This window comes from Mobula birostris, chromosome 22, assembly GCF_030028105.1.
Source record: "Mobula birostris isolate sMobBir1 chromosome 22, sMobBir1.hap1, whole genome shotgun sequence".
NCBI classification, from domain to species: domain Eukaryota; kingdom Metazoa; phylum Chordata; class Chondrichthyes; order Myliobatiformes; family Myliobatidae; genus Mobula; species Mobula birostris.
The window spans coordinates 60,120,219-60,134,508 of record NC_092391.1 but is presented as its reverse complement, the minus strand read 5'-3'; the positions used below and the strand labels follow the sequence as shown (position 1 = coordinate 60,134,508).

Here is a 14,290-nt window from a genome sequence, read left to right as displayed (position 1 = left end):
CATCGGTGCCGGGTTGAGTGTCAAGTTAGCAACTTGACCTCGTAAAAAGTACTGTGGTGTTGAGGTCTTCATCGATGACGATGAACGAACCTTTACACTAGGACAAAAGTAATTTAAACAGTTGGGCTTGAAGAAAGAAATTTTGTGAAAACATTTGTGAGCTTTGTTTATACCAGAAGACCATAAGAAAAAGGAGCAGAATTAGGCCATTTGACTCATCAAGTCTGCTCCACCACTTCATCATGGCTGATCCATTTTCCCTCTCAGCTCCCATCTCCAGCCTTCTCCTCATATTCCTTCAAGCCCTGACTAATCAAGAATCCATCAACCCCTGCCTTAAAAATACACAATGACTTGGCCTCCACAGTTGCCTGTGCCAACAAATTGCACAGATTCACCACTCCCCAGCTGAATAAATTTCTCATCTCCATTCTAAAAGGGCACCCCTCTATTTTTCTGGTCCACCACCATAGAAAACAACCTCTCCACGTCTACTCCATAAAGGCCAATAGGTTTCAATGAAGTCACCCCTCATTCTTCTGAATTCCAATGAGCAGAGGCTCTGAGCCAACAAATGTTCTTCATATGACAAGACTTTCAATCCTGGAATTATTTTTGTGAACTTCCTTTGAACCTTCTCCAATCAGCACATCCTTTCTTAGCTAGGGGGCCCAAAAATGCTCACAATACTCCAAGTGAGGTCTCACTAGTATTTTATATAGCCTCAGCATTACATCCTTGCTTTTATATTCCAATCCTCTCAAACTGAATGCTAACATTGCATTTGCCTTCCTCACTACTGACTCAACCTGCAAATTAACCTTTAGGGAATCCTGCACAAGGACCCCTGAGTTCCTTTGTTTATATAGAGGGAAATTAAGCCACTTTACAAAATGGTTGCATGTTATGTTTGCATCCATGACTTAAGATTGAAGAGAGATCCAAATATTTTTAAGAAAAAAATTCAAGAAAGAATGACAACAGGCTACGTCAGTTATGATCGTGGGGTGATACAGGTGCCCATGCATATAACATTTTGCTTCCATTAAAAGGAATTGGATTATGCAGGATTAAAATTAAAAAATTATACATAGAGCTCACTATCCAATGGACGAATGGCTGCATCACAGCCTGGTGCAGAAACACCAATGCCTTTGAAAGGACAATCCAACAAAAGACAGTGGATTTAGCCCAGTACATCATGGGTAAAGCCCTCCCCACCACTAAGCACATCTACATGAAACACTGTCACAGGAAAGCAGCATTCTTCGGCAGGGACCCCCACCACCCAGGCCATGCTCTTTTCTCGCTGCTGCCATAAGGTAGAAGGTACAAGAGCCTCAGGACTCACACCACGAATTTCACATATTTACTGCCCGTTACACCTATTGTGTTTAGGGCAGCAACAAAACTTCTCCATCTCTCTGTCCTTGGCCATTCAGATGTAGAAGGATTCTTCACTGCTGTTTCTCTATTTTTTTTAACCAGTCAAGGTTGTTAGCCCCAAACCTGGAGGACTGGTCTGACCTCTACCCTTTGACCTGTTCGGCATGGGTGACACAAACAAGAGCCAAAGCAGAAAGCCCTGACTCTAGCCAGCATAGCTCACCAGGTCATTGAGGGACACAGGTCTCTACACCATCACAAGATTGTGGTGCTCTTGGAGGAGGACGACCAGGTTCAAGAACAATTATTACCCCTCAACCATCAGGATCTTGAACAGTTGGGGATAACTGCATTCCCTTGAAGTGTTCTTACAACCAATGATCTCACTTTTAAATGCAAACAACAGGAATTCTGCAGATGCTGGAAGACTCTTTATCTCATTATTTATAGCTACTCATTTATATTTGCAATTGCACAGTTTGTTATCTTCTGCACACAAGTTGATCTTTCATTGATCCTGTTATACTGTAGTTACATTTTATAGATTTGCTGAGTATGTCAGCAGGAAAATGAATCTCAGGGTTGTATACGGTGACACACATATACTTTGATAGTAAAATTTAATTTGAACATTGAAATTTAATGGCAATCTACTTCAGGAAACAATCAACCAAAGGTGATGGGGCAGAAAGGACTGGAGATGTATCAACATTCCTGCATCTGCGTTATTTGGCTTAACCACCTACATTGTCAGAAGTCTACATTCATACCATTCTCAGCACAGATTTCCCGAATCCCTTATTCACGACTAACCTGCACTTATGGATGGAAATTCTGATCACCCTTATGTACACCATCAAAGCTCAGAATTTAAGTTTTACATATCACCAGTTAGACAGTTTTCTATAGACACAATAAACCAAATACATGGGGTTAATTTAAAAAAAACAAAAGAACTACTAAAATGCACATAGAATCTAGAGCAGGAGTTCCCAATCTCTTGTATGTCATGGACCCCTATCATTCCTCCAAGAGGACCACAACCTTTCATTGTGTTTGGAGGCATGTGTGCCTCATTGATCCGGAGAGCTATGCTGGCTGGAATTAGAGCTCTTGGTAGGGTCACCCATGCCAAACAGGTCAAGGAGTAGAGGCCAGACTAAGAGTGGTTCATGGGTTCAGCTCAGGGCTAACAACCCTGACTGGTAAGACATAACTGTTATGGAAACAGCAATGTAGAACCCTTCTACATCTGAGTGTGATGATATTCCTGAATATCCACCCGGGACTTGCGTGACTGACAGTAGTGAAAACTGAGAGGAGGCTACTGACATGATAAAGGAAGCCCTGAACACCACCAGAGATGGAGGACCTTCATTGCTGCCTTAAACACCAGGGTGTCACGACAGTAAATTAAAGAATTAAATTAATGTGATCTGATGGCCATTGCAGAGACAGATTACGAGGAACTTAACGGAGAATATTCAATCAGGAATATTGAAAATTGAGGAAGAACAAAAGGAAAGGAACAGTGAAAATAACAACTTGCTGGAGGAGCTTCTCAAACCAAGCAGCATCTGTGATGGAAGATGGAGTGGGGTTAGTACTGGCAGCTCAACTAATAAGAAATGAAAAGTACAGCTAAGCGGACAATTTAGTTGTAGAATCCATTGAGATAGAGATAGACAATAGCAAGGGAAAGACGAGAACATTAGCGGTTCTGCAGGAGTACCAAAAATAGTAGCCACTGTGTTGGAAAGAGTAGATACCAAAAAATAATGGGCTATGTATTAACCATGGGTATCTCTAATCTTCATGCAGTTTGGTGCCAATCAAATTTGAAATGCTAGACACAAGAATGAATTCATAGAGTGTATCCAGCATAGGTTCTCAGAATAATACCTCAGAAAGCCAGCAAGGGATCGTGCTACTTTGGAGCTGGATTTATAAACAACAAGTTTAATAAATGATCTCAGAGTAAAAGATCCCCTAGGAAGTAATAATCACAGACTGAAGGATACTTTTCTCCCTCATTCATCTGACATGAGAAACTTGGGTCTAAAATAATTGTATTAAGTGAAAGGAATGAGGACAGACTGCTGAACTGGACTGGCCAAATAAATCAGCTGGAAAGACAATACAAAACCAGTGGGGAGGTGTCTAATGGGACAATTCATAATTCCCAAAAAAACGAGATCATACTGAGGAGGAAAAATTCGAAAGGTGTGGGAGGGCGGCTGTAGGTTTTTGCAAGGAATGAACCAACCATAGCTAACCAAGGAAGTTAAAGTAGAAAGCTCACAAGATGGCAAAAGAAATTGAGTGGTTTAACTCCCTGATAAGTTTAGAAACCAAAAGAGGAGCAGAAAAAAGTCAGAATATAAACTAAGGGAAACTAGCAAGAAACATTATTTTTTAAAAATGCGATGAAGAACTTAAAAACGAGAGATCACATTGAACAAAGACATCTCGGAAAATAAAGTTGGGGAAATGGTTTTGAATTAAATATTGTTGCAATGAAATATTTGTGAACTCTATGTAATTACCTGATTTTCTGCATTAGTTACTCATAAAATGTGGTCTGATCATCATTTAAGTCACAATAATAGGCAAACACAATCTGCCTAAACCAATAACAAGCAGTGGGGCTGATGGTGGGGTGAGGGAGCTGTGTGGCCTTGGTAGTAGCAAGGACTAGGTCTCAAGCCACAGCGTTGCTTGTTTGCAGCTGCCCAAGTGGAGGCGTCAGAGTCGGTACGTTCCACCGGAGTGCCAGAGCAGCATAGTGTGGATGCACATGCTGGAATCAGTGCTGCCCTCCAGTGTTTGCTCAGCAGAAAACAAAATGAATGTTGTTTGATTGTAGACTGTTGCAACATTTATGGACTCAGGGACTTGGACTGCATTTTACTGTCATCTTATATGTGCTATGTGAATGCTGTGCTGTGTACGAATATTGGTTCTGTGTTTTGCACCCTGATCCTGGAGTAACACTGTTTCATTTGGCTGTATTCATGTATGGCTGAATGATAATTAAACTTGAACAGCATTGGAGATAAAATGTGAGCATGGACAGAGAACTGGCTCATGAGTAGGAAGCACTGACTAGGGACATAAAGATCATTTTCAGGTAAACAATCTGCTACTCGTGTGGTGCCATAGGTATCAGTGCTGGGACCACAACATCTTACAATAGATACTAATGAGTTAGAAGTGAGTGTAACCTAATTTGTAGATGATACCCAACTGGTGGTGCAAATCAAGCTTTACTGAGGATACAAAGATATTGAAAGGCCAAGTAATTAGGCAAAATGTTGGCTAAATATTGTGTAATGTGGCAAGTTATGAAACATGAAATAAAGACAAACTACAGCAACAACAAACTACTAGAACACAAAAAAAATTGGAGGGGGGGTCCTCAAGAAATAGAGAAAACAAGCAATTTAATTACAACAAGGAATCAGAAAGGCAAAAGCAACTTGGCTTTTATTACAAGGGGATTGGACATAAAAGTAAGAATGTGTTACTCTGTGCAGGACACAAGTGATGCCACATCCTACACAAGGTGTGCAGTTTTCAAAGGTTCAAAGCACATTTATGATCAAAAGTATGTACGCAACCCTGAGATTCATCTTTCCACAGACAGCCACGAAGCAAAGAACACCATGGAACCTGTTCAAAGAAAATCACCCCATCCCCCTTCATGTAAAAAAAAGCGGGAAAAAAAACAGAATATAAAAACACAAAATCAATAGAGTCCAGGCACAGTCAGTTCATTTCAATCTAGGTCTGTGCTGTTCATTATCCGCAGGCTGCCCTGATCAAAATCATCCAACACAGCAACGGTAAAAAAGGAGCGACAAGAAACTGGAAATACATCATAATGTGAACTGCAGAGTTCGATTCACAAACAGCATTGAATAAACCTTCCCAAAGACCCAGGACTCCAGCACAATCCTCTGGTAGCATTGACCGGGAGGGAGTGAGGCCAGTCCAATGCAGTGAGCAGCGCGCAGCAGGAAGAGAGAGTGCATCACGTGCAGACACCTTTCTCTGGCAGCAGTGAGCGAGTGGTTGGTAGACAACACTAAACACCCGCTCGCCTTCCTCTCACGCCTCGATGATTTCACTGGAGTTTAAATGAGTGATAGGCATCTTTATTGAGATAAGGAGCTGGTTAAGAGTAAATCTAGGAGGACATTTCACCTCATGCGTGTATTTTGGACCAAATGGCAGTTGCAGAACAAGGATGGGTTGAGACTATCGGTTCTCAAATAGCTCAGAGTCTTTGGAATTCTTTGCTCCAGAAAACTTGGGAGACTGAATACTTCAACATAAGTTTAAAATGAGACAGATTTTTAAATTAGTAAGGGGTTATGACAGGAAATTGAACTTCACGCAAACTGGATGACCTTGAATAAAGGACCAGGCTCAAGAAGCCAAACAGTCTGCTCATCTCCATTTCCCGTTTATCTGTTTCAGAGTTACAGTCTCTTATACCTCCTCTCACCTTTTTGTATACCTCGTCCCACCTCCACACTACTACATTGTGATAATACTAGCCAGAAAAGCACCTGCATGAGCTTCTCTTCTCATGTCTATACATAACTTCAGGACTCATGTACTTGAGCTTTCATGATCATTTATTTCATTCTACTGTTAATCACTGAAGGTACGAGTCAAGTAATAAGCATTCACTTTCACATGCCTGCTGCCAACGTCCAGCAGTTTGTTAAGTTGTCAGACTTCCTGTCCAACAACCAGCTTGGGCGGCATGGTGGTGTAGAGGTTAGCACTACACTTTACAGTAAGGGTGACCTGGGTTCAATTCCCGTGACCCTGTATGTTTCCTTCGGGTTCTCCGATTTCCTCCCACAGTCCAAAGACGTACCGGTTGTTAAGTTAATTGGTCATTGGAAATGGTCCAGTGAAAAGACTAGTATTAAACTGGGGGATTGCTGGGTGGCCGGAAGGGCCTATTCCGCGGAGTACCTCAATATAATTTAAAAAATGAACAGAAATTTCCCACACTTAAATGTGAGCAAGACCACACTGAAGACCTTCAGTCTCAGTCACAAGACTACTTACACAGTCATAAAATCTACCGGTTACCTTGGCATTATTCTGGAACTGATTCAAGCTGTTTGCAACACCATCAGATTTGGGCCACAGATCAACACCATTTCTCTTTAACCTGACCCTTTCCCTTGGCCCCCCACCCCATCCCCATCATTTCTGCTACTTGTTTACTCAACTGGACAATTCCAACACCATGCAATTAAACTGCAGCCAGCTGCCTCGCTATAAACTTGCACATCCAAAAGTCTACAGACCCCATCACAAAAGATACCATCATTCCAAATTTCCTCTGATTCCTACTTGTTCAAATATCAAAAACTTAACTTCTCAGTTTCAAATCCAAGACTTATACCCAGAGTCAGGTTTAATATCACTGGCATATGTCATGAAAATTGTTGTCATTGCGGCAGCAGTACATTGCTATACATAATCATAGGGAAAAAATTGAATTACAGCAAATATATATATTAAATAGTTAAATTAAATAAGTAGTACAAAGATAGAATTAAAAAAGTAGTGTTCAAGGTTCAATGTCCATTCAGGAATCGCTTGACAGAGGGGAAAAAGCTGTTCTTGAATCACTGAGTGCATGTCTTCAGGCTTCTGTACCTCCTCCCTGATGGCAGCAATGAGAACAGGGCATAACCTGGATGATGGGGATTCTAAATGATGGATGCTAACTTTTTGAAGCATCGCTCCTTGAAGATGTCCTGGGTACTACAGAAACTAGTGCCCATGATGGAACAGACTAAGATTACAACTCTCTGCAGCTTTGTTCGATCCTGTGCTGTTTCCACATCCCTCCCCCCATTACAACAGTGATGTAGCCAGCTGGAATACACGGTACATCTGTAGAAATCTACAAGTCTTTTTGGTGACATACCAAATCTCCTCAAACTCCCAATGAAATATAGCCACTGTCTTGTCTTCTTTGTAGTTGCATCGATATGTTGGGTCCAGGTTAAACCCCCAGAGATAATGACACCCAGATACCCAATCTCAAAATTAATATCCTCCGTTCCTATAGTCACAGAGATATTACTACTCCAAGTGAGGTCTTTTCAGCATCTCCAAATTTAATTAACATCTCCCTGTCTGCTAGACTCAACTTCAGAATCACATCCCTACAGAACTTCCTCTGTCCCTTTTGATCCTCTTGGAGTCTTTGAAACTGCCTCTTTGGCCTAATTCATCCACAATGAACACAATGCCTTACTGAAATAGCTCTATTTGCCCACAAATGGCTCACATCTCTCAAAACCATTGAAAATTCCATCTTCTGGAATTTTTTGAGGATGTAACTATGAAAACGGACAAGGGAGAGCCAGTGGATGTAGTGTACCTGGACTTTCAGAAAGCCTTTGATAAAGTCCCACATAGGAGATTAGTGGGCAAAATTAGGGCACATGGTATTGGGGGCAGGGGACATGGATTGAAAATTGGCTGGCTGACAGAAAACAGAGTAGCGATTAACGGGTCCCTTTCGGAATGGCAGGCGGTGACCAGTGGGGTACCGCAGGGTTCAGTGCTGGGACCACAGCTGTTTACAATATATATTAGTGATTTAGATGAGGGAATTAAAAGTAACATTAGCAAATTTGCCAATGACACAAAGCTGGGTGGCAGTGTGAAATGTGAGGAAGATGTTATGAGAATGCAGGGTGACTTGGACAGGCTGTGTGAGTGGGCAGATGCAGTTTAATGTGGATAAATGTGAGGTTATCCACTTTGGTGGTAAGAACAGGAAGGCAGATTATTATCTAAATGGAGTCAAGTTAGGAAAAGGGGAAGTACAACGAGATCCAGGTGTTCTTGTACATCAGTCACCGAAAGCAAGCATGAAAGTACAGCAGGCAGTGAAGAAAGCTAATGGCATGCTGGCCTTCATAACAAGGGGAATTGAGCATAAGAGCAGAGAGGTCCTTCTACAGCTGTACAGGGCCCTGGTGAGACCACATCTGGAGTACTGGGTGCAGTTTTGGTCTCCAAATTTGTGGAAGGACATTCTTGCTATTGAGGGAGTGCAGTGTAGGTTCACAAGGTTAATTCCCGGGATGGCGGGACTGTCATAAGTTGAAAGATTGGAGCGACTGGGCTTGTATATTCTGGAATTTAGAAGGCTGAGAGGGGATCTGATTGAAACATATAAGATTATTAGGGGATTGGACACGCTGAAGGCAGGAAGCACGTTCCTGCTGATGGGTGAGTCCAGAACCAGAGGCCACAGTTTAAGAATAAGGGGTAGGCCATTTAGGACGGAGTTGAGGAAAAACTTTTTCACCCAGAGAGTGGTGGATATATGGAATGCTCTGCCCCAGAAGGCTGTGGAGGCCAAGTCTCAGGATGCTTTCAAGAAAGAGATGGATAGAGCTCTTAAAGATAGTGGAATCAAAGGTTATGGGGATAAGGCAGGAACTGGATACTGATTGCGGATGATCAGCCGCGATCACAGTGAATGGTGGTGCTGGCTCGAAGGGCCGAATGGCCTACTCCTGCACCTATTGTCTATTGACAGGTACACAGATAAGAATATGAACCAGGGACTGGCTTGGTTGGCATGGAACAATTGGAACAGTTCCTGCATAAACTCTAGGACAGGGGTTCACAACCTTTTTCTAATGCCGTGGACCCTGACTATTAACAAGGGGACCATGGACCACAGGTTGGAAAAGCTGGTCTCGTGTCATGAAAAGTACCTTTAAAAGTTTTTTTGATAAAGTTAAGATACAAATACATTGTTCTATTATCATAAATATGGCATTACAAATCATCTTGGGAGAAAACAAAAGTCATTGAACTAAAATATCAGAAAATTATGTCAACATATTTTAAAAGTTGGGGGAAAATAGCAGCATTTTTCATGGTATTTATAGAGCCTTGAATTCTTTCTCCAACCGTGTCGGCAGACGTAGTATAACGTCGGTCGCACGGTAGCGTAGTGGTCAGCACAACGCTCCACAGTACCAGCAACCCCCAATTCAATTCCCAATGCCGTCTGTAAGGAGATTGTATATTCTCCCTGCGACCGTGTGGATTTCTGTTGAGTGCTCTGGTTTTCTCTCAGTCTAAAGATGTACCGGTTGGTAGATTAATTGGTCCTGCGGTTAGGACAGCGTTAAATTGGTGGGTTATTTTGCGGCGCAGCTTGAAGGGCCGATACCACGCTGTATCACAATAAATAAAAACGTGCTCTCACATCACAAAATGTCTTAGTCATTCAGGATCTCAGTTTGATGTCCAACTGAAAGATAGCAATTTAGCCAATACAGTGGTAGCTGAAGAATTAGCTCAAACCCTGCAATAGTGTAGGATATTAAGCAACAACCTACTGTTTCCAAAGCTCTAATGCTACCAACTGAGCCATGATGAAGCAAAAACAAAACAAAACCCTTAGAAACACAAAAAAAAACCCAGCAAATTCACCTCAGACATCCTGATGTGTTTTTGAAGACTGTTGTCCATTCAGCATCACGTGGCTTGGAATCCTCGTTGGGTTCGTTCTCCCAGCCTGAATGTGGGATGATGACCTCGTTTGTAAGAGTCTGGAGGCCGTGATTAATAATTACAATTTTCAGGGGTTCATAAGATGACAGGTTCCACAGTGTACCTACAACAAGAATCAAAAACCTTGTCATAGCATGAAGACATTGTGCATTGTGCATCTATGCAACAGCAAATGTATGCAAAGGAATCACAGAACACAGAACAGTACAGCCCTTCACCCCACAATGTTTTGCTGACCCAGCTAAAAAATAAATCAAAAACACCCCAACAAAAAAAAATCCTCCTAACAGCCTCCATATCCCTCTATCGTCCTCACATCCATGTGCCTATCTAAACGTCTCTTAAAAGCCTCTAATGTATTTGCATCTACCACTATACCAAGCAGCACATTCCAGACATCCATCACTTTAAAAAGCTTACTCCTCACATCCCCCATGAACCTACCTCCTCTCATCTTCAATGCATCCCCTCTAGTATTAGACATCTCTACCCTGAGAAACAGATACTCCCATATCTACAGTTTTCCGGCTCCATCATGGTATCAGCCTTCAAAGTATCTAAGATATCTTTATGGAACAATGCATCAAGAAGGTAGTGTCCATCATTAAGGACCCCCACAACCCAGGGCATAACCTCTTCTCATTGTTACCATTTGAGAGAAGGTACAGAAGCCTAAAGCACACACTCAAGGATTCAGAAACAGCATTTCCTTCTCTGCCATCTGATTTCTGAATGGACATTGAACCTATGATTACTACCTCACGATTGCTTCTATTTCTGTTTTTGAACTACTCACTTAACTATTTGATATACACATATATACTTAAGTGCAATTCAGATTTTTTAAATATATTATCATGTATTACATTATACTGCTGTTGCAAAGTTAACAAATTCCATAACATATGTTGGTGACAATAAATCTGAAGGGTAGGGAAAGGAAGAGGATGGCAGCAGTGATAGGGGACTCTATAGTTAGGGGGTCAGACAGGCAATTCTGTGGATGGAGAAAAGAAACACGGATGGTAGCTTTCCTGCCAGGTGCCAGGGTCCAGGATGTTCCTGATCACGTCCGTGATATCATGAAGTGGGAAGGAGAACAGCCAGAGGTTGTGGTACATATTGGTACCAATGACATAGGTAGGAAAAGGGAGGTGGTCCTGAAAACAGACTACAGGGAGTTAGGAAGGAAGTTGAGAAACAGGACCGCAAAGGTAGTGATCTCAGGATTACTGCTTGTGCCACGTGACAGTGAGTACAGGTGGTCCCCATTTTCCAAACTTTCGCTTTACGACACCTCGTTGCTACGAAAGACCTCCATTAGTTACCTATTTTTGCTAACAGAAGGTGTTCTCACTGTTACAAAAAAAGGCAGCGCGCGCCCGAACAGCCAAGCTCCTCCCCGAAACTGCATTCTAGCCGGCACTGCTTAAACACCTGCTTTATCTGGATTTATTTTGTGCATCCATTAGCAAGGTGAGTTCTAAGATATCGGAAAAGCCTAAAACAGCTCGTAAGGGTGTTACACTTAGCGTAAAACTAGACATAATTAAGCGTTTCTATCGTGGGGAACGAAGTAAGGACATTGTCCACACGTTGAATTTGCCTGCGTCCACCATTTGCACTATTTATACGCAGAGAGAAAGATTTTGAAAGCTGCCGTTGTTACTGTTGGTTCTGCTCGTAGCAAAGTGGTCTCTCTGAGTCGGCATCCAATAATAGATAAAATAGAAAGTCTATTGCTTTAGTGGATTAATGGGTGTACAAAGCATGGTGTTCCATTAAGTTTTCTTACACTTAAGGAGCAATTAGTCAGTCTTTTTAATAAGCTGAAACAGAAAGCACTGGCCGATGGTGATGAAAGTGGAATTTAAAGGTAGTCATGGGTGGTTTGATCGGTTTCTGAGGCAAGGGTAGCTTCATAGTTTAAGCAGTGTTCCCTAACCTCCGGGCCGCCGACCAATACATTGCTGCGAAGGACGCAGTGGTGCAGCGGAAGTCGCAACACACCCAGCACATCTTTAAGAAGAAAGTCAAAATAAACAAGCTAATTAATTAGGTGCCGCCCAGCACGTAAATGTCGGCCCAGATCAGAGGCGATTGCTGATTACGTCAGGTGCTTATTCGTATAAGTGTTTAACTGTGACGAAACTGCAATTCATTGGAGTTTTCCCAAACTACATTGTACATACATTATTTCTACTTTATATAGGCTGTGTATTTTTATGTGTTATTTGGTATGATTTGGCAGCTTCATAGCTTAAAAGTTACTGGACAGAGTGTTTCTGCCAAGAGCACTTGCGTCGTGTTTCTGCCGAGAGCGCTGCATGAGATTTTCGCTATGGAGTACAGTGCGGCAAAGATTGTAGAACAGTATTTCTATTTTATATAGGCTGTGTATTTATCATATTATTCCTGCTTTTACTATATGTTACTGTTATTTTAGATTTTATCTGTTATTTGGCATGATTTTGTAGGTTATTTTTTGGGTCTGGGGACGCTCAAGAATTTTTCCCATATTAATAAATGGTAATTGCTTATTCACTTTCGACATTCTGGCTTACGAACCATTTCATAGGAACGCTCTACGTTCGGATAGCGGGGGAAACCTGTATAGGAATAGAATGAGGCAGAGGATAAATGTGTGGCTGAGGAATTGGAACAGGGGGCAAGGATTCAGATTTCTGGATTCATTGGAACCTCTTCTTGTGCAGGTGTGACCTGTACAAAAAAGATGGGTTGCACTTGAATCTGAGGGGGACTAATATCCTCACAGGGAGGTTTGCAAAGGCTATTGGAGAGCATTTAAACTAGAATTGCTGGGGGTCGGGAACCGAACTGAAGTGACGGAGGAAAGGGAGGTCGGCTCACAAATAGAGAAAGCTTGGAGGCAGTGCGAAAGGGAGGATAGACAGGTGATAGAGAAGGAATGCACTCAGACCGATGGTTTGAGATGGGTCTATTTTAATGCGAAGAGTATTATGAATAAAGCGGATGAGCTTAGAGCGTGGATCAGCACTTGGGTCTATGATGTTGTGGCCATTACAAAGACTTGGATGGTGCAGGGACAGGAATGGCTACTTCAAGTGCCAAGCTTTAGATGTTTCAGAAAGGAGAGGGAGGGAGGCAAAAGAGGTGGGGGCAAAGCACTGTTGATCAGAGATAATGTCACGGCAGCAGAGAAGGAGGAAGGCATGGAGGGGTTGTCTATGGAGTCTCTGTGGGTGGAAGTTAGGAATAGGAAGGGGTCAATAACTCTACTGGGTGTTTTTTTTATAGACCACCCAAAAGTAACAGGGATATTGAGAAGATAGAGAGACAGATTCTGGAAAGGAGTAATAATAATAGGGTTGTTGTGGTGGGAGATTTTATTTTCCCAAATATCAACTGGCATTTCCCTGGAGTGAGGGGTTTAGATGGGGTGGAGTTTGTTAGGTGTGTTCAGGATTCTTAACACAATATGTAGACAAGCGAACAAGAGGAGAGGCTGTACTTGATCTGGTATTGGGAAATGAACCTGGTCAGGTGTCAGGTCTCTCAGTGGGACAGCATTTTGGAGATGGTGATCACAATTCTATCTCCTTTACCATAGCATTGGAGAGGGAGAGGCACAGACAAATTAGGGAAACTTTTAATTGGAGTAAGGAGAAATATGAGGCAATCAGGCAGGAACTTGGAAGTATAAATTGGAAACAGATATTCTCAGGGAAACATACAGAAGAAATGTGGCAAATGTTCAGGGGATATTTGCATGGGGTTCTGCGTAGATACATTCCAATGAGATAGGGAAAGGATGGTAGGATACAGGAACTGTGGTGTACAAAGGCTGTTGAAAATCTAATCAAGAAGAAAAGAAGAGCTTACGAAAGGTTCAAAAATCTTGGTAATAATGGAGATCTAGAAGATTATAAAGCTAGCAGGAAGGAGCTTAACAATGAAATTAGGAGAGCCAGAAGAGGCCATGAGAAGGCCTCGGTGGACAGGATTAAGGAAAACCCCAAGGCATTCTACAAGTATGTGAAGAGCAAGAGGACAAGACGTGAGAGAAGAGGACTAATCAAGTGTGACAGTGGAAAACTGTGTATGAAACCGGAGGAGATGGCAGAGGTACCTAATGAATACTTTGCTTCAGTATTCACTACAGAAAAGGACCTTGGCAATTGTAAGGATGACTTGCAGCGGACCGAAAAGTTTGAGCATGTAGATATTAAGGAATAGAATGTGCTGGAGCTTTTGGAAAGCATTAAGTTGGATAAGTCACCGGGACCGGATGAGATGTACCCCAGGCTACTGTGGGAAGCAAGGGAGGAGATTGCTGAAC

General features: G+C 42.2%; 1 protein-coding gene across 7 annotated transcripts in view; it reads right to left on the bottom strand.

Annotated features, from left to right (window-relative positions):
* Window positions 1–14,290, bottom strand: part of arvcfb (ARVCF delta catenin family member b) — a 500,299-nt gene that overhangs the window by 129,354 nt on the left and 356,655 nt on the right. For all 7 annotated transcript variants that reach the window (XM_072240865.1, XM_072240863.1, XM_072240862.1 and 4 more), the window contains one exon: window positions 9,889–10,072. In XM_072240865.1, coding sequence (XP_072096966.1) covers window positions 9,889–10,072 — 184 coding nt within the window. The remainder of the gene's footprint in view (window positions 1–9,888; window positions 10,073–14,290) is intronic.